The 26,308-nt window shown below is 39.7% G+C and overlaps 1 protein-coding gene across 2 annotated transcripts in view; it reads left to right on the forward strand.

The window, feature by feature from the left end:
* Nucleotides 1-8,113: 8,113 nt before the first annotated feature.
* Nucleotides 8,114-26,308, forward strand: part of LOC140676016 (uncharacterized) — a 227,913-nt gene continuing 209,718 nt past the window's right edge. The window contains exon 1 of one of the 2 annotated variants that reach the window (XM_072910597.1): nucleotides 8,114-8,490. In XM_072910597.1, the coding sequence (XP_072766698.1) occupies nucleotides 8,384-8,490 (107 nt within the window). In that variant the 5' untranslated portion in view covers nucleotides 8,114-8,383. The remainder of the gene's footprint in view (nucleotides 8,491-26,308) is intronic. The other variant, XM_072910599.1, reaches the window with a different exon arrangement.

Here is a 26,308-nt window from a genome sequence, read left to right on the forward strand (position 1 = left end):
TATCTGGTATGACCACTTCATAAAATACAGTATAGTAACTTTTCATCGAAGTCGTTAAAACGCGGATAAAATCAGGCAGATACCGTCTTTTCTTGACAGCGCGTAAATAGACAGAGACTTGCGCTTTACGTAGTTAGAATTCCAGCTTGCCGCGAGCGATTCGCATATGGATTATGAACGAGAAGCGCAGCGTTTCTCCTCGCGACGCAAATCGCGCGTTCATCTTATCGGAATTATTACTTTTGTGTTGCAACACCATCCTCCATAAATAAAATTAATACCACGTCGCGGACATCCTATTGCTCGAGACGCATGTTTCCGTTGAACATGCATCGCGCGATTTACGCACCGCCGGCATTCCCGTACTTGGATCGAGAGCGCGAGAGGATCGTTCTATAAATTATAATATTATTACGCAGATTTTTTTGTGGAGTATATAACCTGAATAGGTGAATAGGTGTGTGTGTGTGTGCGCGCGCGCGGAGGACGCGTATATCACTATCTCTCTGTCGCTCTCTGTCTCTCTCTTGTTTTCTTCGACTCTCGCTGATCGACATTACGCCGTAGAGCGGAATCACGATTACCGACATCGGAAATCACACCCCTGGCACCTGTGCCTAGCGCAGAAACTGAGGCGTGAATGTAACTAATTGGCATTGCGCGCGAGTCGCATCTTTATCTGCGTGCCGGAATGGCTTGGGGAGGTTGCCTCTCTCGCATGGCTGCAAAATTTCCATCTATCGCTCTTATAAGATACGGTCGGGATCAAGCGAGACGGACAGAGACAAAGAGGGAGACGACGGAGAACGACGGGGTGTCCAGGGCCGCGGGAGGGTCGTATCGTAACCGCTGTCTTCGCGATGGATACAGGGGAAGGATGTGCATCGCAATTACGCAAATTGCGGTTCTGTTCTCGCCTGCTCCGGGCGACCGCCTGCAAAAGAGAGAGAGAGAGAGAGAGAGAGAGAGAGGGAGAGAGAAAGAGAGAGAAAGAGAGAGAAAGGGAAAGAAAAAGAAAGAGAAGCGAGTGGCAGGGCCTCGGTCGTCCTCGTGGTGGCAAAGGATTGGCATCGCGGAGACTGCCAGGACGTTTACATACATGCATACAGACCGTACGGTATGTTTCACGGATGCGCTTGTTTCACTTTGCGGCGGTTTGAATAGATAGCACATCGTGTTTGTTTTTGGATGCTGCGAGCGAGTGGTCGAATCGCTCGCATGGCTGTCGCTGAAACTGGCGACAGAACGAGGACGATTGCCGGAGTAATTGGTAGAACGTATCGCATTTTTTATCAGTATTCGCGTGCATTTATTGGACATGAGATAAAATTGCGCAAATATATCAAGAGCTGTGAGCAATAATTGATGGAGAAACAGAATGAAATGTCACTTGTAGAAAAGAATCATTTTAGTACATGAACGACCAATCGGATGAAAACGTGCAATTCAACGAGATGAAAAAAGTTTCAAGTATTATTATAAACTGTATTATTATGAATTTTTATTCATCTAATAATGCAAGTTGAAAGGATAGGAAAATAACTCTATTGTTTAAATTCTCTCCTCTGTACGCAGAATCAGCATCATTTTAAATCAGTCTTGGTAAAGGATATTTAATGTATATAAACAGGGTGATTACATATTTATTACAAGACTGTATCAACCGTGAGTAATTGATGCGACGCTCACCAAGATTGCAAGTGGCAAGCAATTTGAATGGCGGATACGAAAAACGAGTTTGTCGTCCCGAACGAGCTACCGTTCCGAGAGAGATATCGGACGAGTCACACACGGAGGTGGCGTGGAACCTCCTCGCTGGCGGAGAGGAATCGGCTCGACCCGATGAAAAATGCCGGTTATATTGGGAAACTGGTCGAGACGCGTTCGTTCGAAAGACAGCGCGTGGCTGTTGCTGCTGCTGCAGGTCTTATTAGCGTTGATCAGCCTCGTGATAAATTTATGTGTCGGCCGAGATATATACGCCACGTGCACAGAGCAGCGCGCGGGCTGCATCCCGAAAAAAGCATGCCGTTATTCAGGATACTACGGTGTCTCGTCCTGTTGCGATTCCACCTATGCGCTCCGACGTTTTTGCCACGTGCGTACGCCGACAGTATCCCTAATAGAAAGCGACAGAGGATCCATTAAGCTTTCATTGATACCATTGCGGGTAATCGTAACGAAGATGTAAGTTTCTCTCCTTCCCAAACGCGTGTACAGAATGTGGGGAAACTGTCAGCTTTACGAATAAACGATATGAGAAGAATAAATGAAATAATTTTTGAAAATGATTTTTTTGAAATAATAATAAATCTGTGATAATCGTAAGATCAATTTATTCCATTTATAAATATTTGCTAGAGAAAAAGAGTCATCATTTTCTTATTCTTTAGGGCGTGCCTGATTCGTTCTTCAGCTCTAATCACATATTTCAGTTACATCTTCTATGTATAAAAGACATTACATTACTTCACGTAACGCGAAAACTTCCGATTCGCCACAGAGATCTCTCTTTAATGATGAATTGATTCCACGATTGCGCTTGATGCGAAATAAATGCTCTACTTGATTCACGCATCAGCGCGAAATATCGTTTTATTTATTTCTTTCCTTAACAAATGCCTCTTCGTCGGTCGCGATAAATCTGTTACAGCTCTATATCGGATACGATGCTTCATGTTTTTCTCGCAGAAACAGGTCGTCGCTCCTGCGACTCGCTTGGACTCTAAACTCGGTCGAATACACGTTAGCGAACAACTCTTCGGCGTGATTTTGCTCGCGATAAAACCTCGTAAATCCTCAACTTCGTTGCACGACGAACATGTGGGGATATAAACTTCTTATTCGGTTCGTATTCGTTGATATTGGCTCGTTCGTGTTTACATGTTGCGTCTACTGCAACTGCTGCACATCTCGAATTTTTATGTTTATCTTAACGTAAATAACTATCTCGTCTTATGCGCACCTGGATATACGTCGCACATTGCTTCTTCGCGTCGGTAGTTGACGTTAAGGCGCGATTCTAGAGCAAGGAGGGATAAAAAAAAATTCTGCAATCTGGTCGACAATCTTCGATGCCAGTAGCAAGAGCATCTTTTTTAAGTACCACATCAAGTCGCGCGCGACGACCAGTGGCACGCCAGGAGCGTATTAACGGCTGGAACCATAATGCGAGCGTTTATTTCTCTATCGGCGACGTCGGTTCTCGAAAGGGTCCGACTCCGATAGAAATGGTGGAAACTTACACGGGAAGCCGATAATTAACGCGAGCCGAATCTGCTCTCGAGAAGACGAAAGAGAAAGAGAGAGAGAGAGAGAGAGAGAGAGAGAGAGAGAGAGAGAGAGAGAGAGAGAATTCGCGTACTCCAGTGGCTGGCAGTAATCGCTGTAATTTATACCTCGACGGATACTCAGGAGAGAATATAGGCTCGTTGAGATAGGCCAAGAACGTAAAAAAAGTGTACGGCGAAAATGTCGCCCAATTAACGGGCGAATTGGAGCGACCGAGGTCGAGCGCCGCGCTGGTGCGTGTATGCGTGTTTTACGCGCGCGCACCCGTGTATCAACATCCGCGTGGAGGAAGCCGGTCAAAGAAGAGAAGAAGGAAGCGCTTAATGAGTCTCTCTCTCTTTCTTTCTCGTACGCGAGCGCAAAAGCTGCCGCTGCACCATTAGCGAAAGAGCGAGCGAGCAAGTCGACTTAAATATCGCGAGCGTTCAGCTGAACGAGAGGATAGCAACTCGGCGGAGAGACCGGAGAGAGAAAGAGAAAGAGAGAGCGAGAGAGAGAGAGAGAGAGAGAGAGAGAGAGAGAGGGAGAGGGAGAGAGACGCGCCTTCTCTTTTGAACTCCGCGAGCCACTTTTACGATTTTATTATTGGCTCTTACGCTCGCGATATTTATGCGACGCCGCGCGATATTTTCCACAGCGCAACGCGTCGACTTTAATAGAGGCCGCCTTATCCCTGGGACGGTCCTTTCCTCTCTCGGTCCGACACGCGGTACACTAATAACGCTTCAGCCGCACACGACTTAATTAGAAGGATATTGAGAGCCGACAAGACACGTCTATTCGAAAAAGCGAGTCATTTGCATTGTAAAAATTTATGTCCGGCTGATATAAATGTGCAATTGCAAAATAGGTGTTTGCTCTGAACAATAACAAGCAAAGTGAGTTATACTGCAAGTGAGTATTACTTCATTAAGTAATAAAATTAAATCAATAATTGATCGAGAAAAATTATATATAATTGTTCTGTGAAAGAAAAGATTTTTATAACAGTTTTCTCATTGGTATATCGAATGGTTTATAATTACGAACGAATAATCGATAAAATAATAGTGACCATCGAACTTTGCAGTTTCTCAACAAAGTATTTATCGACATCAAGCGACGTGAAGGATATAAAAGGCGTTCATAATCTGTCTCTCTCTCTCTCTTTCTTTTCTCTCCCACGCCTATCGGATGTTAATGACCTTAATGAATGTAAGCGGTGAGAGCTCAGGAACATTGACACTGAGATAAGTCGATCTACGTTTCGTTTTGTTCCATGCTACATTGATTAATATTTATTTATACTTCCAGCCCTCTCTCAAGAAACCCTTAAAACCAGTTTGACGACACGAAGTTTTTATCGCGTCCTCGTTTAGGAAAAATCTGAAGAATGTCATTTTGTAGTCCCAGTAAACACATCGTCGACTTTGTAACCGCATTCGCTTTGAATCTGTATTACATAAATTCGAGGAGAGAAAACGTCCATTATATATATTATTATTAAGATTCATATTTAAAATTTAATATTTATTTTAATATTCATAATCAGATTCTGCAAAGATAATTTGCATTCTAAACGTTAATATTACATATAACATTATCGAAATGATTTTATGGATAAGAAAGTTGAATTAGAAAGAGAGAGACAAGATTTTTTTCGCCAATCTATCTTTCTCTTTTGAAATTTCATAGGTGTGACAGAAATCATGTTCTTTGATTGATTACGTCGCGAATCGTTTCTGCCGAGTCTACCAATCTTTTGGAACGCGAAAACCTGGAAGTCGTTTCTGCCACAATTCCGCATGGCTGCCCATAGCTATGCCACCATCACTACTACTACTACTCCTACTATTACTACTACTACACTATCACCGCGTGATCACAACCATTACCTCTTTCGTCGTCTCACTTCTTCTGGGGCTTGATACGCCTTAACTACCGCGATACACCGGCGGCGAGTCCGCTTTTTATTCGCCCTGCGCCGCGTTCCTGACACGACAATCGGTGTTAACCAGTAATTCAGATCTCGGCTAACGGCTGGTAATTTAGACGCGCGCGCGCTCGCGCACGCGATACGAAGATCGGATCACGGATATTTGACGATTTCTTTGCGTCTCTTGCTCCAGCGAGCTGTCATATAAAGTCGCTCCCAAGATGATGCGATCTTCTTCCCGAGAGGATCATATTCTGCAGGGATCAGCAGTTACACTGTGACTGTAACAGCTGACGTCTCAGGCACAAACATCTTATCGTCGCTATCTATTGTGTGTTAAAAATATTTGTTGCCCTGCGTATGTTAAAAATGTTTTCCAAGTCACGTACAGAATTATCTCAATTAGATAAATTAAGATTTAATTTAAATTAAGAAATTAATTATTCTTATGATACAATGAAACATAATAATTTATTCTCTTCTAGGTATAATTGAATTCTCATATAGAAGAAAATATTCTTTTTGCTGATTTATCTCTCTCCTTTCATTCTTCTTATATAAAAAATATAATTTCCATTATTACGTTGTAAGTGTACATCAAAGGAAAGAAAGATGGAGAGAAAGAGAGACACAGAAAGCGGATTCACTTATTGCTGTCAGACGATATCCATACTGCGGTCTTCGATTATCGGATCGTCATTTCGTCTTAGATTGTACATACGTATAATAGTAATCGACGAAGGAGAGTCGTGAATTATGAGAGTCACGACTCTTTTACCTTTCGCCGCAGAAGAAACTTTAATGCCGACTATCGTTCAAAGGCAACAATCGTTGACGTGTCAGAATTAATAACAGTCTCGTCAAAACAGTTTTAATGGTAATTACTTATGTCTCTAAATGATTGAAAAATATATATCTCTCTTTCTAAAATAATTAAAAAGTGTGATTTAAAGAATTTTTTAAAAATAATTGAAGGGTAGTAATATTTCATCATATCATTCATACGAGATAAAACAATAGATTCACGTCCTAATAATAAGAGAAAAGCGTAATGTGAGAGAATAATTACAAAATGATTATCTACCATATTTCCATTTAATACTGCATTATATCTCGTAATATGAGAAATTCTTCAAAAGGAAGCGAAAAGAGAGATATCGACATTTAAACTAAGATTCGAGATAATGGAGCAAGATCAATTATTCGCTCGAAATAAAAAGATATTAAAACAATATCCTGAAACCGAATTAGAAAAAGTAAAGTTAATCCGTAATAATTTGAATGAGCCGCACTTTGACATTAACCCAGTAACGAAATCGCGAAAACGGGATACCGCGACATCGATTGAAAGTGACCGATAAAGATAAATCGGAGTAAAAGTAAGTTAGTGAAGCAATAGTATAAGATACAAATAAATCGACGGTATTCGCGACACGCTAAATCAATACGTACTAATATCACGACGAACATATCTGTTCGCATACGCGGCTGCATACCTGCGCCGATGATTATGATTCGTAGCGGGAACTTTGCACGCTTCTCGAGGCGCGCAATCGAATCTCACGATATTGCGATAATCGAGTAGCGCGAAAATTTTCGGTAGACGGTGCGGTAACCGCCTCTGGGAAAAACATTCCAGTAGATCAGTGTGTGACGCGACGGTGCGCGAGATATTCTCGGCCGTATTCTCGAGTGCCTTCAAAGTGGAATATGTCAGACGCGAAAAGCGCGGGATTCTTTCGTGGCGATAACGCCGAAATAGCGTCGTCGCCGGCTGCTCGACGCAACGGCACCGAGAGACGACAGTGTTTACGGCGTATCCGTTTTCGGCCTCGCGATCATGTGTGAAGTTCGGGTGCGCGCCAAATTCCGATGTGTAGAGAAATGTTGCAGAAACATTGCATAGATATTACGCTGAAACATTGTAATATTGCATAGAAGTTGCGAAATATCTCTGCAATATTGTTGCAAGATTGCGGCATTGAAATGTCCGCCCTGGGAGATATTGCAATGAAACATTGCAGCAACATTGAAATGTGTGACCTCAGAAACATCTATACCGCGTTGACATAAGATATGCATGTGCCACTGAACATTGAACAGACGACGCACATTATAAAATTTAGCGCACGCAGCGCCGCGATTTACGTAGAATGTTTCTGCAACATTGCTGGATCATTTCGATGAAATATTGCAATTGTATGTCTCTGTAATATCCGTGCAATATTACATTGAAACTTGCAATGTTGCAACGTTCCTGCAATGTAACTGGCAGTGCTGTATGGGTAGGATCAACTTTTACTATCTGGGGTAGTATCGCCTTTGTTTGGCCGCAAGATCCATCGGCCAAACAGGGTGGAAGGTGGAAAACTCATTTCCTGCCTTCCCCCAGGGCTCAAGGGGGAAATGAGTGCGGCAACACTCACTCCCCATTGCACCTTGACCCCAGGGAAGTGACGGCGTTGCGTGGTGATCCCATAACGCCGTCAGTGGTGTGTCGCTGAGTTCCTTCAAGAGCGCACCATGGAAAGGAAGTCCCTCCGAACATCAGGAGGGACTGGCGGGGGTGGGTCCTGGTAGCATGCTTAAAGCGATCCCAGGACCCACCCACTTTTAAACCGCCAGGGAGGACCATGGAGTTTTAGTGGGTATACCCCGTTAAATAGGGGGAGTCCCACATACCTCCAGGGAGTTCCCGCTCCTCGGGGGATGCGTAATGCATTTCTCCGTGTAAAAAAAAAAAAAAAAAAAGTATCGCCTTTGTTACGTTGCGCGACCGGGCCCGTTAATCGGTCGCGGCGCACGGTCACGTACGTCGCGTCGCGCGTCTAACCTTATCCGCCGCTCACCTTCGAAATCGCGATCCGCCGGCGGCGCGGTTCTCGCACGCGCGTCCACCAGTACGATCCCGCGCGTGCAACCGCGACAATCGTGCCGTATCGTGCGCTTGCCGTCTGCAACGGTGACGGTGACGGTGACGGCGACGGCGACGGCGACGGCGACGGCGACGATAACAACGAGCAGTGATCCTCGCGCGAAACCGCGTATTCGACGCGCTCGGAAAGCTCGCGTTCCTCCGGCTTGTATCACGCGCACGAGTGTACCGTATCTCGTGTACCGTAGATCAGCATCCGCGCTACCACGTGATCCGCGGTGCGACGACGTGCGTGTGGGTGTATGTGTGAACGGATCGAAGGGTGGCGAAATGGCACGCAGCGACACGTTGTTCGACGAGATCTGACGCTAATCAGCTGCTCCGACACATCTGTGTTGACGCCGAATTGGCGAGTGAGAGAGAATTTTTTATAAATATTGATACATCATTGATGATTGATGACTTTCGCTTTCTTTTTTTGCGAGATTTACATCTGACCTATTTATTAAAGGTTTTATTTATTCTCTCAAATTTCATTTGTATTGTATTTTATTTTGTTATTTGTATGCTCATTTTATTTTTATTACTAGTATACGAATAATTAATAATCACATTCAGTATTATACGGAATATATAAATATAAATTGAAATATATAAATACGTGTTATATATCGTGTAATATATATGTATAATTATAAAATATAAAATCTTTCTTTGATCTCTCCTTGACTTGATTATTCATAGACTTTGGAATTTTATTAAAGATTCATCTTGATGTGTTTTTTATTATTACTACTCGATGGAAATTGTTATTTATTTACGTTATATGAAAAATGCCTATTTTCTCGTAGAACATAATCGTTTTTCTTTTTCGCGGACTGTAACACGATCTCCTGGTTATCTAGTTTTTTTATTCTCGAGTTTCGAGATTAGTCGAGCATTGACTCTTCTGTGGAAACGACGTGTTAAATTCGTATTTATCGTGTCACATTTCTTTCGCTCCGTTCAGCAAATTCGGAAATATCGCGGTGCGTATTAATGTTATTTTTAAGAATTTTATCATGCATAGTAGATCGAGCATTATAATGAAACATATCTTGATTGTGATGCAAAAGAAGATGCATGCTAAATATTTTAGTATTATGTATCTCGTACACGTAGATTCTCCTTGAGTTTCTATGTAGACGTGCAGACACGCGGTCACCGGAAGTACAGACTACTGATAGCGGAACTCGCGTTGAAATAGAGCTACAAGCTCGGAGTACACTCTTGCGAAGAAGTTTAACTCTTTCGCAAATAAAACTTTTGAGTACAAATAAATATTATAATTATATATTATATATTAATCTTTTGTAATTGTATAATTTTAATCATTCTTTTGTAAAATATTTAATAAATATTTTAGAGAGATAAGTGGGATTTACGCGCGCTATTTATAATTTATTTAGTTTGAGAGTGTGTGTATCACTTCGAATATTTCGAACGATACATAATGATTCATATTAAATAACAATTTCCACTTTAAAAGTACAGAAAATATTTGCTTTTTTTGTACGTTTAAGAGAAAATATGTTTCCATTTTATAACACATATATAACTGCATTGCTACATTGAAATTATGTTCACGGCTAACATCTCGTTAGACGAGAGATATTATAATTATATGTTACGTTCAAGATGTGAAAACAAATTTTTTGTGTTTCGCCCTATATCAAACGGGTTTATACTAGTCGAGATAGAAACACTTGCGCGATGTAACTCGAACGTCAACCGTAACCGCAAATGACGGAAATCTTGTATAGCCTATCTACCCCTTCCTCGCCCCCTTCTCCCCATTAGAAATATCACAGTATGATTACGTATGTATACGCGCGTGTGTGTTGCGTACGCAAATGAAAAGAAAACGTAGTCAACGCGGATGCAACCTTATCCTGCGGGTTTGAGGTAACTATTGCGTCTGACAGAGACGAATCGCGCCATTAGGCTTTAGCAAAATGACAATTTATATTGTGGTGCTCCGCGAAATTGTCCTTCCGTCAAAACGAACATGCGGGATCAATCAAAATTCTCCATTAGCTCGGAACAATTTAATGAATATCGCATTAGCTGACCTTGTGTATTCGTAATCATTATTTAGAAATGAAATTACGGAAATATGTGAAATATTGTATTTCTTAACTATGCATTCCTAACTATGTTTTTTACCGATAATTAATTATATATTTTTTAGAACTGTTTAGAAAATATTATTACGTTCTATGTCTAACACAAAACAATAATTATATAACGTAGGATTATCGGATATAAATAATTACGTAGAAAAATATAATTTCTCGAATAATTGGTTGCAGATCTGGCTGATCTGTAACGTCTGCTTCCGATCAGACGAAAACAATCGTCGCAAACAAAAGCCTGCCGATCAATCGGCATGTATCGATTGTCATGAGGTCGGGATTCCGGTTCAATGTGCACATTCATAATCGTCCATCGATCGGAGACGAACGCCTCCCGGAGGCGTCTCTAGATATGCTTAACGAGACGCGCGTTGCATCGTGTCGTTGCATCATTCTCCTCTTCTTCTTTCGTCCTTATCCTTTTACCTTGTTGTCTCGTCGCGAAACAATACGATGATCGTTAGCTTTTCTACGGCCGGCTTTACGGGCGTGCACAGCCAGCCGTAGAAATCCAGGCTTGATTCACAGAGTCTCTATCGCGGCTCTGTTGGTATCGAGGCGGAGTGAGCAGATAAGATAGCGGCCGGTTATCTCGCTTATACTTGGTTCACCTGCGTGTCCGAGAGGTACTCTTATCTCGGCGTTTTATCTTTGACCTCTGCTCCGTCTGAGCCGCCGTTGATATCGCGCCACGTTACAAGGCCGGCCACGAAACGTTCATATGCGCGACGACGATACCTATAATGTCTACATCGCGATGTACGTATCTCCACCACGTATGCGTTCCCTCGAGTATTTCTCTCCTCCTCGCCTCTTGACATTATTTTTCCTCTCAGATTTCTCGATCGTCTTTCGCCTCATCGTCCTCGAGCGACACTGCACGCGCGCGCTCGCGCTTTCCGACAAAAGGTTAATGGACTAATATGACTTTTAGTCGAATATACAGTTGATAAGATATTGTATGATGTCGTGAATTTTTATTTAAAATGCGCGCTTGGCTCCATATTTCTCTATGTCGCTCCGAACACACCGCACGAAATAGTTAGTCGCTGTCGAGTCGCGAAATGTTGGGCTATTTTTATTTACTCTTTTTCCTATCGTGAAAAACATACATATGTATATCGCGTTTTGAAACAGAATCAACTTCTTATTATCTTCCAAATCCGTTTGTATTTTATAAGTAAATTCAAAATATAACATAATTATACAATATATAATCTCCAAAAAAGTTGCAGCTGCGTATAGGAACTATATAATCCTTAACACGCAATGTTACATTTTTCTTGACAAGTCAGCGTGACTTTTGATACTTTTTTAGAACTTGTGATTACACAGAGCCTACAGGTAGCATACCTTTCGCTCCAATTTCCAGAATCGCTTTCATGCCATCATCCTCTGGGCCTGTCTTTCGCGCCCGGTGTTTCGATCTTTTCTCGTCTTCCTCTTTCAACTTACTTCTCTTTATGTCTCCCTCTCTCTCTCTCTCTCTCTCTCTCTCTTTCTCTTCTCTATCTCTTTTTTAGCATGTCTTCGTTCCACGAAGATGCGATCTTGTCCACCGACCACGCCTTCGCGGCGTACCGCGTGCGTCGATCTTGTTGCGGATCCCCTTCGTCTGCTGCCTCCTCTCTCTTTCTCTCTCTTCCTGCCGTAGGTGAGAAAGAAAGGAAAAACGAAGGTCGAGAGATGCAAGGTTCCATGGCCTCCCCGGGGAGGTTGCACTCCTGACGCTCTCGGTGGCGGCTGCGAGTTCTTGGCTGGCTTCTTGATCGTTACTCTTGTAAAATAAATCTCGTTTCGTCGCCGATGATCGTCTATTCTCCCCTCGCTTTCTTTTCCCTGTTATCCTCCTCTCGGACGACACTTCCGTCACCATCTCTTACGTTCTTCGTCGTGCATCGGTGCTTCGCAAAAAATCGACTGCGCTCGGCCGGAACGTCATAACCGCGTGTTATTCCGCGTGCTTTTCTTAGCTATGCTGATTTCTCGTGCGTCCTCTATTTTGCGCGACATGTCGCGCATTATATTGCAGGCACGTTCATTTCTTCGATCGTAAGTAAATTCTCGCCGAACCCGTTACATATATGTAGCATATGATTTTTCGAATAATAGTAAATGTTCATCTCACGTTTCCTGACATTGATAATATTGTCGATTTTAAATTTCCGTACAGCATTGAGAAAGCATGTCCGCAGCTTTTTGCGATAAACTGATAATAGTACGCAATCGCGATTAAAAGGTCGCCACGCATTTTTACTACCATGAGTCGATGAAGTTTTTATCGCGAGGTCGCTTATTTCTGTGCGTCATTACCGCGATAGCCGAGCATTGTAGCAAAGCTTATCAAGGCTCGAGGAAATGCAACTGACACGTGCGAACAATTGTTTCCGAATAAAGTGATTATAAGTCGTTTCAAAAATTGTTTTTATATAAAAAGTTTAGAAACAATTTCTATTTTTATTATATATATATATATATATATATATATATATATATATATATATAATGTTATCCGTGAATTTATATATGTATATGAAGTTTAGATACAAATTTTATTATATTAGTAATATCAGATATCAGATATCTTGATCTTAATTTTTTTTCGTGATTATTTGTTACCTTATGCTAGAAATGGATATTACATATATGATACAAAATTACATTCTATAGAAACAATTTTCATTTTTATTATATATGTATATATATATATATATATATATATATATATATATATATATAAATTCACGGATAACATTATGCAGGTTCACATCATTATCTTGTATTTTTTAGAAATACATACAATACATAATATATCAAATACAGTAGTTTAGAAAACACGTGATTCCTTGAACATTTCGCGCTACCTATCCGTTTGGAAAAAATATCGACAATTCTTCTTTAAATCGCGGCAAGTTGCGCGATTCCTTTCTTCTCCTTCAGTTCTTGTCGAACACTTCGTACACCGTGCTACTCATGTGGTTAAATTCACTTTCTCTCTCTTTCTCTCTCTCTCTCTCTCTCTCTCTGTCTATCTATCTGTCTATCTCTTTCTTTCTTTTTGGTTAGGCACATGTATAGAAAATATATAGAAGGATGCGGCGTGTGTACGTATAAATATATATTATATATTATATATATATATATATATATATATATATATATATATATATATATATATGGCGGGCGGCAAACAAGAGGGCAGGTGGAAGGTTGTGCAACCTGTTGCTCCGTTGCTGGGACGAGAGCGAACAGTAGGATGAGTCTGTTGCGGGTTTGGTTGCGGATCGGTATGAGACGGCACACCGGAGGAACATTCCGCCCGTGGGTATAGCAATCACAATGGGGCGAGTCTCTCCCTGCGCACATACACATATACTACTTACGTATACACGCGCTCTCTTTCTTTCTTCGTCGTATATATAGATATACATCCTATCGTTCTCCGTCTTCCTTCCTTTCTTTCTTTTCCTCTTCAGCTTCTTCTTTCATCTTCTTTGCTGTTTCATCTTGTCTTCTTCATCTCCTTCTACTACTCCATTCGATGTTGTACTCTCCTCCCGAGTCATCTTCACCCTTCTTCTTGGACGTCGCGCCCTCGGGACACGATCCCGATCTCTGACGTGATTTGCATAATTCCAGTATCCCCGCCCAGGCGTTCAGCTGCTCAATTATTAGCTGGAATTTAAGACGTGTTTAAGAAAATAGCTCGACCCGGCTTTTTGCTTCTGCCGATTTGCGAAGTGCCTCGTATCGTCTCGCCTTGTCTTGCCTTGTCCCGTCTTGTCTCGCGCGATGTCGTGTTGCGCGCGGTAGACCGAAGTTTATCGACGTCCGAAAAGTGAATCTTTTTTCATACCTGTGCCGTGCATCTTTATTCGGCTGCTGCAGGGGGCGTTTATCAAAAGAGGCCTATCAAGCGAGCCGAGGAATTTGTTTCCCTCGGACCTTATGGGGAATTAGAGCGGTCTCATTAACGCACTATAAAATTTTTGCCTCATCGAAACGTAAAAAAGAGACTTTACAGCGATTTTAAAATAACTCGTAATAACGAGCTTAATAAAAATCTTAATCTCTCTAGATTGTTGAGAAAAAATATATTTAACATTTATACACATATTACGAATAATGTTTTAATTTCAGATGACAAATTTATTCTATAACAATAAGCTATCTATATATATATATATATATATATATATATATATCCAATCAGCGATTCACTTTACATTGTCAATTAGCCATTTATGCTTTTGTTATTGTTTTAAAATTGTTTAAAAGTTATATATAATAAACAAACATAATAATAATTTAAAATAATAATTGAAAAAAAATTGTATATAACGTGAATGTAATGTAAACCGCTAATTATTATTTATTGTCAACGAGCAAAGTTGCTAGTCATAATATTATCAAAGAACATTCTTATCGAATAGGCGATTACCATATCGTATATGGTAATAAAGTCTGTTGCACTTATAGATGTTTGCTTCGTTTCACGTTCACTTTTGCACGAATTAACAATCTATTATTCTCTCTAATAGATTGTACTTAATTTTAAATGTTTATGCGATTCAAGGGCCGGACAACTGTATCTATCATTGAGGAAAGAGTTATGAATAATCGTACTTGCGAATCAGATTTATAGCCGCAACGTTTCGCGATCTGAAAGAGGAAGAAAGAAGGAAAGAGAGATTCAATTTGAAATGAGAGTTTTATTAAAGGGAACGGTACGTAGCTTCCGCTTTTAACCAGCTTAACAGTAACTGTTTCATACATGCCTCGCGCTATCATCTCTCATTATCTCCCTTTCCGCATCTGAATCTAACTATCGTCATTTCATCTCTCTTCTTCCGCTCGTGCTATCTACGTGCTTACCGATATCATCAACGTCTTATGCTGTAGCCTGTTATATTGCGTCGATTTCTCCGCGCTCTTATCTGCCCCTGCGATCGTGCTTTCCACGTTCGTTTCTTCCTTACTTTGTAAAATACACATTCGCATAAAAACACTACAGTGGCGCAGTATCTTTCGGCCGATATGGAGAATATATCGGCGTCGTGTTTTCGCAACTTCTCTCGCCTCTCTTCTTATTATATCCCCTCCCTATTCCCGTATCTCCCTTCTTCATCGTTTGTCTCGCACGAATGTGCTACATCGCGAATCTTATGTACTCACCAATTTCGTTGATTAAAGTACGCACTCATCGTTGATATCTTTCATTAATCTCGCCATTGCATCGATCCGGACGTGGCACGAATTTTGTGTGTGCGTGCGTGTTTGTTGCGTGTCCTCGATGTATGTCTCTGGCCGGAGATGAATCGGATGCAACGCGTTAGGGCGCATTCCCACTGATTGGCCAACCGCGAAGTGTAGTCATATGTAAAATCCCGATCCATCGACACATCCTTGTAATCTGCTTTATCGTTATCCGCTGGATGCTTGACAGTTCATTTATTCCTCCTATGAGCGAATAAAAATAACGATTCCGTGTTAACGGACAGATATAATGTATATGTATCACATTATTGATATAAAAGAAAGTATTAATATTAATAAATAAAAAAATTATATACGCGATAGTTTATATAGGTCTACTAATAAATTCTCTTTAAAAAATGTGATATTCATATTAGTATCACATTACTTACAGAATGGTCAATGCCTTCACAAACACATACATACATGCGCGTACATATATTCTTGTGTGAGGAACGTTTGCGTGTTCGTGAGTGCAATAACTCAATGAAGAGTTAAATAACTACTCGGAACTTTATTCTTGTTTTCAACCTGTTTGCTGATTCTATACGCGAAGGAAGAAAAAACTGTCCCTTATAAATATTTATTTCCAAAGGCAGAGCTATAACTTCTCTTATCACGACAGCTATAAATATATATGCGTATCGATATTGATCGCCCTCGTTTTTAAACAATGCAGTACTGACTCAATAGCGCAATTTACTGATGAAATATATATATATATATATATATATATATTTTTTTTTTTATTTCTATACCTATATTTCATATTTTCTATACCTATAATAAATTAGAGCGGCAAACGTCGTTTGAAAGATTAGAAAGTCAAATCAAAATTTGTATTATACATTTATAAATTAATCAAATTTTTTTTTTTTTTATATATGATATATATTCCTGCATTTTTAATAAGATTTACAAAGTTGATTCTACTACAAGCACTTCTATTTTTGGACATGGTATAATTTCAATGCAAATTCAACTGCAGTCAATTGAACTTGTGACGTTCGCTCGACAAAGTCGGTGGGAACGCGCCCTTACGCCGAAGGCGTACAAGAAGCAGGGCCGACAGGGCGAGGCGCATCGGTGTGCTCTCTTTAAAGGCGTTGGGCGTTCACCCCGACCTCGCCAGCCCGGTGTAACTGGTTCGAATGCATATTGCCTAGTGCAGAGGTGCACTACTGGTAGCGCGCCCTTCGTTTCGCCCCCCTTCGAGCTTCCTCTTTCTCGCGCGCGCGGACTCACCTAATGGAGCTCGCAGCGACATGTACAGCGCTTAGACACGTATGTATTCGCTGTTCGTGCATTTTGACATTTACTACTCGGCTCCCACTGCTTGGCATTTTCGTAGAAACGATAGAATACCGGCGAATAAAATATTGCAGACAGCTAGCAGTGAGAGGAACGTCAAATTATTGGAAACCGGAAGTTTATGAGATTTCCCGCGGAATTTACGGCTTACAAAATAAAGAGAAGTGTGGCATTCTCCGTCTTGCATCTTTTCGAGACATTTCATATTCCAGCTGTGTTTAATCGAATGAAAAGTTTATACCTTTTACAAACACGATTAAAATATTTAGAAGATTTTTTTTAAATACGTGAATTTTTGTTATATACTTAATGCATTCTTCGGAATCGTTGACGCGCGAATTATCAAACGGATAATTTATCGGCACGCGCAAATTTATGGACGTGCGCGATCCCGTGTTCTCAATTTCTTTCCTCTCCGGAGTATTGTGATGCGGATTAGTTCGCAAGCTCTCCATGATATTCATAAATGCATGTACTTGTTATTTATGCCGGATGGTTCATGCAAGCGTAATTATGTTATCCTCATCCGATGAGTAACGGCTCTTGCTTTGCCTCGCTTTTATATTATACGCCGCTTATCGTATAACGAAAATATATTAGCAAGGGGTTAAAATTCCATGATTCACGCCTGTAGACGTGCGGCAGACGTCTCGATACTCGTATACTCTTTGGCAAAAGTGATAAGAAATGTACCAGATTCACTGCAAATAAACTATTATCGTCTCGCCATTTTATCTTATCAGATACGTTGTTTATTATTTTGATAAACTGATCGCCAAAAATGTTTTATTAAGATAATATTTTCTTTTTTTTAATTTTTTTCAACTTAATCTTATGCAGAAGTTATATACAAAGTTATCTTAACAATCCATAGTTAATCTATAATTAAGACTCTCTTCAAGCTTTCAGAAATTGTCGTGGTTTTCGACATTTATGATTTTTCTTACAAGAAAACTTTTATTGAACAAATGTGCCATTGAGTGTCGCGAATCCATCAAGCTTGAAGATTTTATGAGACTTTCTGAACAAGGAGCTTTGTTTTTTTCTCAGTATAAATTTTCTTTTTACTGATATATATACCGCAGGAAGCTTCATGTAGAGAACATATGATATTTTTCTGATTACACAATCGCAATTTCTTAGTTTGTCTTTTCTTGCTAATGGATACAAAAGGATAAGGGCGAGCTAGCGCCGCCACTGTGGATTATCGCATAACAGAAGCAAGAAAGAGAGATGGGCAACCATTAATGGCATAGTACTACTGATAGGAGCCGCTTTTGTTTTATCGGTACAATTGCATACCCGACAACGCAAAATAACCGCGTAATGGATACTCTCGAACGCACACGGTGGCCATTGATGTGAGTGATAAAACCGGTATTGATTTTCCAACTACGACTAACATTCCGATTCAATAGAATCAATGAAATAGTCTATTTAATGACTCGAATTGCGCGATTATAGGGCCAAAGCGAAAGTAAATTGTGTGATAATTTTGTCTGCAATAAAATATAGCCTTTTTTAAAATACTATGTCCTTTTTATCTTAGCCTAATTTAATCTACAAGACTTATGAATCGTCCGATTATTGCATTTATTACGGTAGTACTTCATAAATTAGCACTTGTAATTCATGAAATCTATTTTTTTGGATTATTAATCATGAAGCTCATCACGAGTTTTGAAATTCGAATTCTATAGAAGATAAATGAAAAATCAGCTGTTATGCTGTTACCGTGAGTCACTCTTTCACCACACGCTCAGCTGATTGTCATTAATGTGACCGTTCAAACGCACACGTGTGCGCTGCTCGTGCGCACGATCGGTACACGGGGGCATAAATGGCCGGCATGCCTCGAGCGAATGGCCGTGGTTTTTCTGGCCGGGAAGGTCCAAAAGAAGTTTGCCGCAATTAACGACTCCGTAAATTTACATATGTCGGCGATCGGCGGGGATAAATGGTCAGAAGTCGCGCTGCTCGGTGAACGGGGAATAAGAACGCGGATAAATAATCACGTGTATTCTCGTGGCTGATAAAAAAAGGATAAACATTTATTTATCGTATACGTATTGATTTTGTATCTTCATTCAGAAATTGGTTCTGGTCTCTTTCGTCGTGTTTAAAGTTGTACAATGTCGCGATGATTAATATTTTCAATATTAATTCGATAAAAATAGTATCTTTTAAAGAGAGGATGAAAAAGTAAAAGTTATTGTCATTTTTACGATTGACAATGTGTCAAATAATTGCTCAATTATTGCGTAGAAAAAAATCTGATGAACATGATTGTCGTTGCACGTTGGAAAAGCATTTTACGGTTGCAACAGATGATTTCTTCGCCACCGTCCGGTTTCGTTCGTCAACGTCGATCAACGAGCAAAACGAAATCGACAATGAGAAGGGAATCCGTGTATACCGATCGGTGAAGCATGCCGATGCCTCCGACCAAAGGACCACCTTGCCGCAGGGGTTGAGAAAGAGACTCGAGAAGTTACCTTACGGAATGGTGTACGTCTACCTACCGCGCTCGAGCTGATTGCGAAAATAAACATTCATTATTGTAATTACTTTCTGCGACGTGGCCGAGAGAGCCACCACGATCACGGAGTCTGCGAGGAAGACAGAAAGAGAGGCGGCAGATAATGAGAAAGAGAGGAAGATAGCGAGAGGAGAGGAGAACGCACATGTGCAAAACGAAGACGAAGGCCACCGTGTATATCTGTAACGAGAGTTTCATTGACGTCGTCGCCGTGGCGGGTTAATTACAAAGTCGAACCGACGATTCCTTCATTAGCGAAAAGGAATCGCTCGAATCCGTTCCCGCGACCAGGCGAGACGAATCCTCCTCGTTTGCATCCGCGTGCTGTCGCTCACGGGGCCGCCTGGAACGTGTATCTTTCTCGTGAAATAAAAAAAAAAATAAAAAGAAAAAAAAATATCGAAAAAACGTAGTACGCCGAGAGCGGACCCGAGTCCCGTGTGATCGATCTGTAAGCTCTTTGGTTGTCCTCGCACGGGAAGAAAGTCCGTAATTTACTCGACGCGCGCATCCATATGAATACGCGCGTATATGATGCGTGATAAAAGTGCCTCTCACGAAGGATAAGTACAGGGATGAGGTGAGTGCGTCGACCTTCAAGCGACATTCTTTTACCCGGCTATAATCAAGATCGAAGTTCGCGCAATTAAAAACAGGACCGTCGAGTATCATGTATATTTTTAAATCTTGTTTGAAACTCGCGTTGCTAATAGGGATCGATTTTTTTTACATGTAATATAAAAATATAATTTAGAAACTTAGAAAGAATTGAAAGGATGGGTGTCAATAAGGCCGTTTTTTTGGGCCCTCTTGGTTTGATACTGTAAAAAACTATTACTTTTGACCTATCTCACAACCCCCTAAAATTAATTTTTTGATCAGTCAACTAGAATCGAAGATAGAGCAGTTTGCAGATTCTCGATTTGCATGGGAGTTTACACTTTAATTCAGAACTCGTCATATTTCTCTAAGATATTAATCAATCCCGGCCATCAAACTTTTTCGAAAACTGTGCGTACATATGATGTTGAATATATGTAAAAATCGTTGACCTAGTCCCTCAGATTGACCTTAAAAATCTCGTTTAAATAAGGCCAGATTAATAACATGGTTTTCGCGTACTTTCTTATGTTTCTGGGAATCAAAAGTAGCTTTTCTATTCCGAAATGGAATTAACATTTCAGAATGATGGAGCAATAGCAATAAGATATAAATCAGTTTTATTAAAATGCAGGCAGTGAACTGTCCGATTAAAGAAATATAGCTTATGGTGTATATAGTTTGTACTGTAATATATGGTGTTTTGTGTATATACTTTTCTTATGATCCGTTCGAATTAAATGATCCAGTTTTGCACATATTTTTGTTTACAGTTTGTATATAGTCATGTATATAGTCGTGTATATAGTAGAATAAGTGGGGTGTAGTGTAGATTGCCTCCTCGTGGTACACCCTGGGTGATGCTAAATAATCTACAGATAGATGTATAGTGTATAGAACGATATATAACACTCTCTATATTCATATCCACATAAATCTTCCTCGTACAGGTTCGCTAAATATCATTCTGAAATATTAATTCCATTTCTTTTGTCAAAAAAAAAAAAAATCTGAGATATCATGTCCATAGTGTATGAATTGATGGTGCAGAAATGCTTTTCTGTATATTTCCACGCCTATAAAGATTTCGGAATAGAAAAGCTACTTTTGATTTCCAGAAACGCATAAGAAAGTACGCGAAAACCATGTTACTAACCTGGCCTTATTTAAACGAGATTTGCAAGTCTAAGGGACTAGGTCAACGACTTTTACATATATTCAACATCATATGTACGCACAGTTTTCGAAAAAGTTTGATGGCCGGGATTGATTAATAATTTAGAGAAATATGACGAATTCTGAATTAAAGTGTAAACTTTCATGCAAATCCAGAACCTTCAAACTGCTCTATCTTCGATTCTAGTTGACCGATCGATTTACAAATTTGTTATGTTATAAATTACAAAGAATTGAAATAAATATCTCCTTCTCTCTTTCTCTCTCTCTCTCTCTCGTTAGAACATGGATGTAAATATAATATGCGGTCTCTGGAAGAGGGAAGAAATTCAAACTTCAAAATTGCGTTTAAATCAAGAGTTCATATTGCAAAGTAATGTTGCCGGAGAAGATAAAATTGTCAGAAAACTACATTTTTTATTATGGTAACGTTATTCGCTGCGAGGTGTAATTTACTACCGTTTTTGGTTCGAGAAGAAACTGTGGTTTTGAAAAGAAGGATGCGGAGCGAAAAGAAGCTAATGTTGTGCAGATCGCACGGATAAAGCGCCCTGCCGTGCTCACTGCCGTGAATTAATTATCACTCCTGGGCCCCATGTTCGTACTTTTAATCGGTTTACCAGGGCCCGGGCCTCGCACACCATCACGATATCGCACGCGCGCCTCGCTTCCATCCATAAAATTTTAGTCGTGCGGCAGTATTTCACGCCTACCTACGCGCGTGCCCTTACGTCGCAGAGAGCCGGGATACGGTGGTAGGACGATGGTAGTTGTAGGGTCGACAGAGAGTACAGGGTTTGCTTAGGTATTGCTTACCACAGGTGTATCCGCAGTTCCCGTTTGCTCCGCGGAATGTTCGTAATATCGTACGGTTATGCTTGCATTTAATGCGCCGGCGGACAGGCTACATACAGAGTATGTTTGTGGCCGATGTCGCATGTACATCCGGCTGTTAGGGCCATTGCTGTCCGTGTAAATGGCATATCTTCGAGCTTACGAGAACGTGAACACAAATTTTCGCGGTAAAATATTCACTGTCGCTTTAAATTATTTCCGTATAAAAATATGTGAAAAATTTTTTAATACAATATTATACATAGAAATTTATAATATTTGTAAATCGTGGCGAAGTAATACAAAGAAAAAATAAAAACTAATTTTTTTTACTTTCGGGAAACAAAATTAACGATGCAAGTTTATTTTTAGCTAATGTATTATATTTATTTTATGATACTTAATCCTCTTTTATTCGAATAGTTAGTGCGAGTTACAAAAGAATATCACTAACAAACAACGATGACTATCGTCTAAGGAATTATTTGGTATTACGCTAGAAATAAATGTCGCGGAAGTAACTTCAGTTTCAACATAGTTTTACTCTTAATGGAATTCGACGATCGCGTCTTTTACGGTGTGCGACGTGGCAATTACTCACAGTATTCCCGTAACTAATCGTATTGGCACGCATATATCATGAATTTAGACACACCGATTGCCGGTAGCGGTAGACCGGTGCAACTGCATTCTCTGGAGTCTGCAAGGAAAGAATGTTTCATGCCAGAGAATTTCTACGAGTCGATTTTTCATGCGCGTTCTGCCGCGGTAGCACTTTCAGTTTGATGCACTTTCAATTGAATATCATGTTCGCGAGCAGAATAATACAATGTTTGTGAACGGCAATATCTATTAAAAGGAAATTTATATCAGTTTGGCTTTAGAGTGCATCGATTCAAAAAATTAAATAATTGATTGTTTTGCAATAATTATATTCTGCAAATATTGTTGCAGCAAAACGTCATTTATTATTTTGCACGTATATCACACATATCTTTTTATATCAGCTCGTACTAATTACAATAAGAGAAAAGTATTTTTTTATTAAAAGTATTTTTTATATATAAACATTGTGTAAAAAATTTTTTCACAAGTCATTTCTTTCCTTCTATGATTTAAGAGATTCAGATTGTATATAGGAAGAAATATATCTAATTATCCGAACATACTTCGTCCGGGATTTTGTTGTCGATTATGCAACATGCTACAGGCTGTTCTCGATCCATCGATTGCGCGCTGTGTCAGACGCGAAATAACGTCGAGCGCGTTATGGAGCGGCGATTTTATCGCTTGCTCAGTAAATCAACGCGTGTCGAAGATAAACGAATGTCTGCATTGTCTTCCCGCGTGCACGTAAATGTTTCTCGCACCGCGGTAGGAACACGAGTTAAGCTCGCGTGCACACCCACGCACACACGCAGTCGCCGCGTGCGCGCTAACATATACATAGAGAAAGAATTAGAGAGAGAGAGAGAGAGAGAGAGAGAGAGAGAGAGAGAGAGAGAGAGAGAAAGAGAGAGATCTACGGGATTCACGCGATACCGATTTCATGTACGCCGGCAATCGTATAGATTGCGGCAATTAATCTCGTTGTGAATGGTCCGCGCTCGAGTTTCACGAGAAGAAATTTACATCAGCGCTCGTATTAACCGCTCCTATGCTCGCGATTTGTACGCGACTTATGTGCACCCGTCGCGATTGCTCGCGAAGATCGTAAAAAATCGATAAGGAAATTGCTATTGTAATTAGTGTTGTCAGCATACAATATACTCTAGCGATTTATACGTGTTTTCGAGTGTACATATATAACAATTAGTTGTATGCAATTTTTACAGAACACGACGCAGTGAAACACAACGCTCTCGCAAAATTGTATCATTGTATGCGAATGACCTCAGCGATTTGCATGCAACGTTAATTTGGAGAGCAGAGAACTCGTGTTTTGATCGCGCTTCATCTCGTTTATCTAATATGTCGGTAAAACATTAGTAGCATTTAATTTCTGATAGTCACATCTAATTAATTGGAATGCTTGGTAGTAAATAGTGGCATGGTGAGAGATACAGGAATATGATATTATTACATTAGCATGTGCTCTCCGACGAACTCTTACGCATTAATAATCGATGCAGTGCATAAATCAAGCACTCGATTTGTCTTACATTGAATTTGTCAAACGTTTTTAATTATCGTTTCTATTTAAGAATGTCCGACCGCTATAATTCTTTTACTATTTGCTCACTATTTACTTATTAATCATTTAACGCTAAGTCTTCCGTAATGGTTCGTGTAATGTTGAATGTGCAGAACTTGTTGAGCTTTATTAGCTAATGAGATTAATTAGCACATATGGATATACGAACTGTCTATAATACATGGTGACGTTTTATCATATTTAGTAAACGTTTTTACAAATGTATTGAGAGTGCTCGTTTGATGTGTTAAATATGTTTTTGTATGATATATTAAATATTTGTGAAGAAGATTAAAACATATATATATATATATATATATATATATAAATTATTGATTAAATATATAAAATATTTACATGTAGATTTATTATGTTTGGTATATATATCTAATTGAAAATTTTAATTAACTATTAATAATAGAAAGACATCAAATTCTTAGTAGCAAATGTGATTATGAAACATTAACCAGTTAATTAAATAATTTGTTCTATAATGTAATAGCAGATACAACTAATAAAATTTTGTCGGTGACATGATGTAATAACTTTTAAGTTTTTGATTCTTTGCTTTCTTGTGTAATTAATTACAACATGTCACGAGATTATCTGCGAAGTGATAGCACGTTTTTATGTCTTATAATTAGATATGCGATATGCTTCTGAATATTAATTATATATAATGTTTCACTATTAATTATGTATGTAGACATATGTCACTTTTTTAAATAGATCTTATTGAATTTCAGAATTTCTCGATAACTGAAGTAATAGCTGTATAATTTTATGCGAATATTATTTTGAATTATTATGCATAGTATTATTTTACGAAAAAAGTAAAAAATCTAAACTTTTATTTGAAATAAATAAAAATTATTTTATTAAATGTTTAAAATACAATATAAATATTAATAAGTTAATATGTGAAAAGAATATATAATATCTAACATTTTTAATCTAAATAGTAAATTTGTATACTTGCAATCATTTTGTATGTGTGTGTGTTCTTGAAATATCAGACTAACTTTAAAAGATACATTACACGGTAATGAAGGCGCAACGTTTACGTTGTACTTCGCTAACTAGCTCGTTAATTAACCGTTTGAAAGTTTAGCGTCATGAAAGCAATTATTTATCGGTTTATTCGAACGGAACCTTTGTAAAATTTATGTTATCACTATATATCTTTGATGCATATATAGTAAAAAAATTTCTTCTGCGCTCAAACTTCCTTTTACTATTTGCGGATTATGCATTGGCCGATATCGTTTTAGATCTTTCGCTTTAGGACATATGTACATAGTGAATGTGTTTAGTGGCTCTCTCTCTCTCTCTCTCTTTCTCTCTCTCTCTATGTCTCCATCGGTCGAGAATGGCTTGACTTTTTGCAAGCTGCGTGCAGTAACGAGCGCTATTTATTTCTCTCGAGCCATTAGCGCCCGGCAAGCCACTTCTGCTCGGTCGAGCGAACGTTGAGCGATGCATCCGGTCTTGGCAGATCGGAAACGATCATCCGAGATTCGATCCTCGCACATTCTCGAGCCCCTCTTCTCGTTCTTCATCAAGTCGGCTTTCTACCTTCATCTCGTTCTCACTCTCTCTCTTTTCGTTTCACGCGCGCCCGAGATCACAGTCACGTATCTCATGCCATCTTTCCCTCGGCAAATCGCTATCGATCGCGATCGCGGTCGTGTAGGAACATTACGTTGAAATTGCGCTATCCATTTGACCCTACTACGGGATCACGTCTCGGATCTCGATCCGTTCTTCTCTTGTTGGCGCAGATCCACTCGTCCGGGGACCCAATCCATCCTCTCGTGGCCTGATTTTCATAGGAAAATTACGCTAACCTTTTGCGGAGGTTAAATTCGACGACCGCCTGGAGTCACTCGATCGGCCACTTTTCGCGCTTCGTACCATCACCGCGGGCGCGAGCGTGCAATCTTTTCGCAACTTGTTACGACGACAACGCGAATGTACGCTTCCCGTTACTTCCACGGCTCACCGTGTACTCTCGTACTTGAATGATTACTTAACTGACTGAGTGTCTGTGGACAGTTTGTTAAATTTGCAAGCGGAGAAAGAGAGAGACAGTTGCTAACAGTTCACTATGTTTTAACGTAAATTAAAACAATATTATCCGAGG

The sequence above is a fragment of the Anoplolepis gracilipes genome, chromosome 2, assembly GCF_047496725.1.
Source record: "Anoplolepis gracilipes chromosome 2, ASM4749672v1, whole genome shotgun sequence".
NCBI lineage: Eukaryota > Metazoa > Arthropoda > Insecta > Hymenoptera > Formicidae > Anoplolepis > Anoplolepis gracilipes.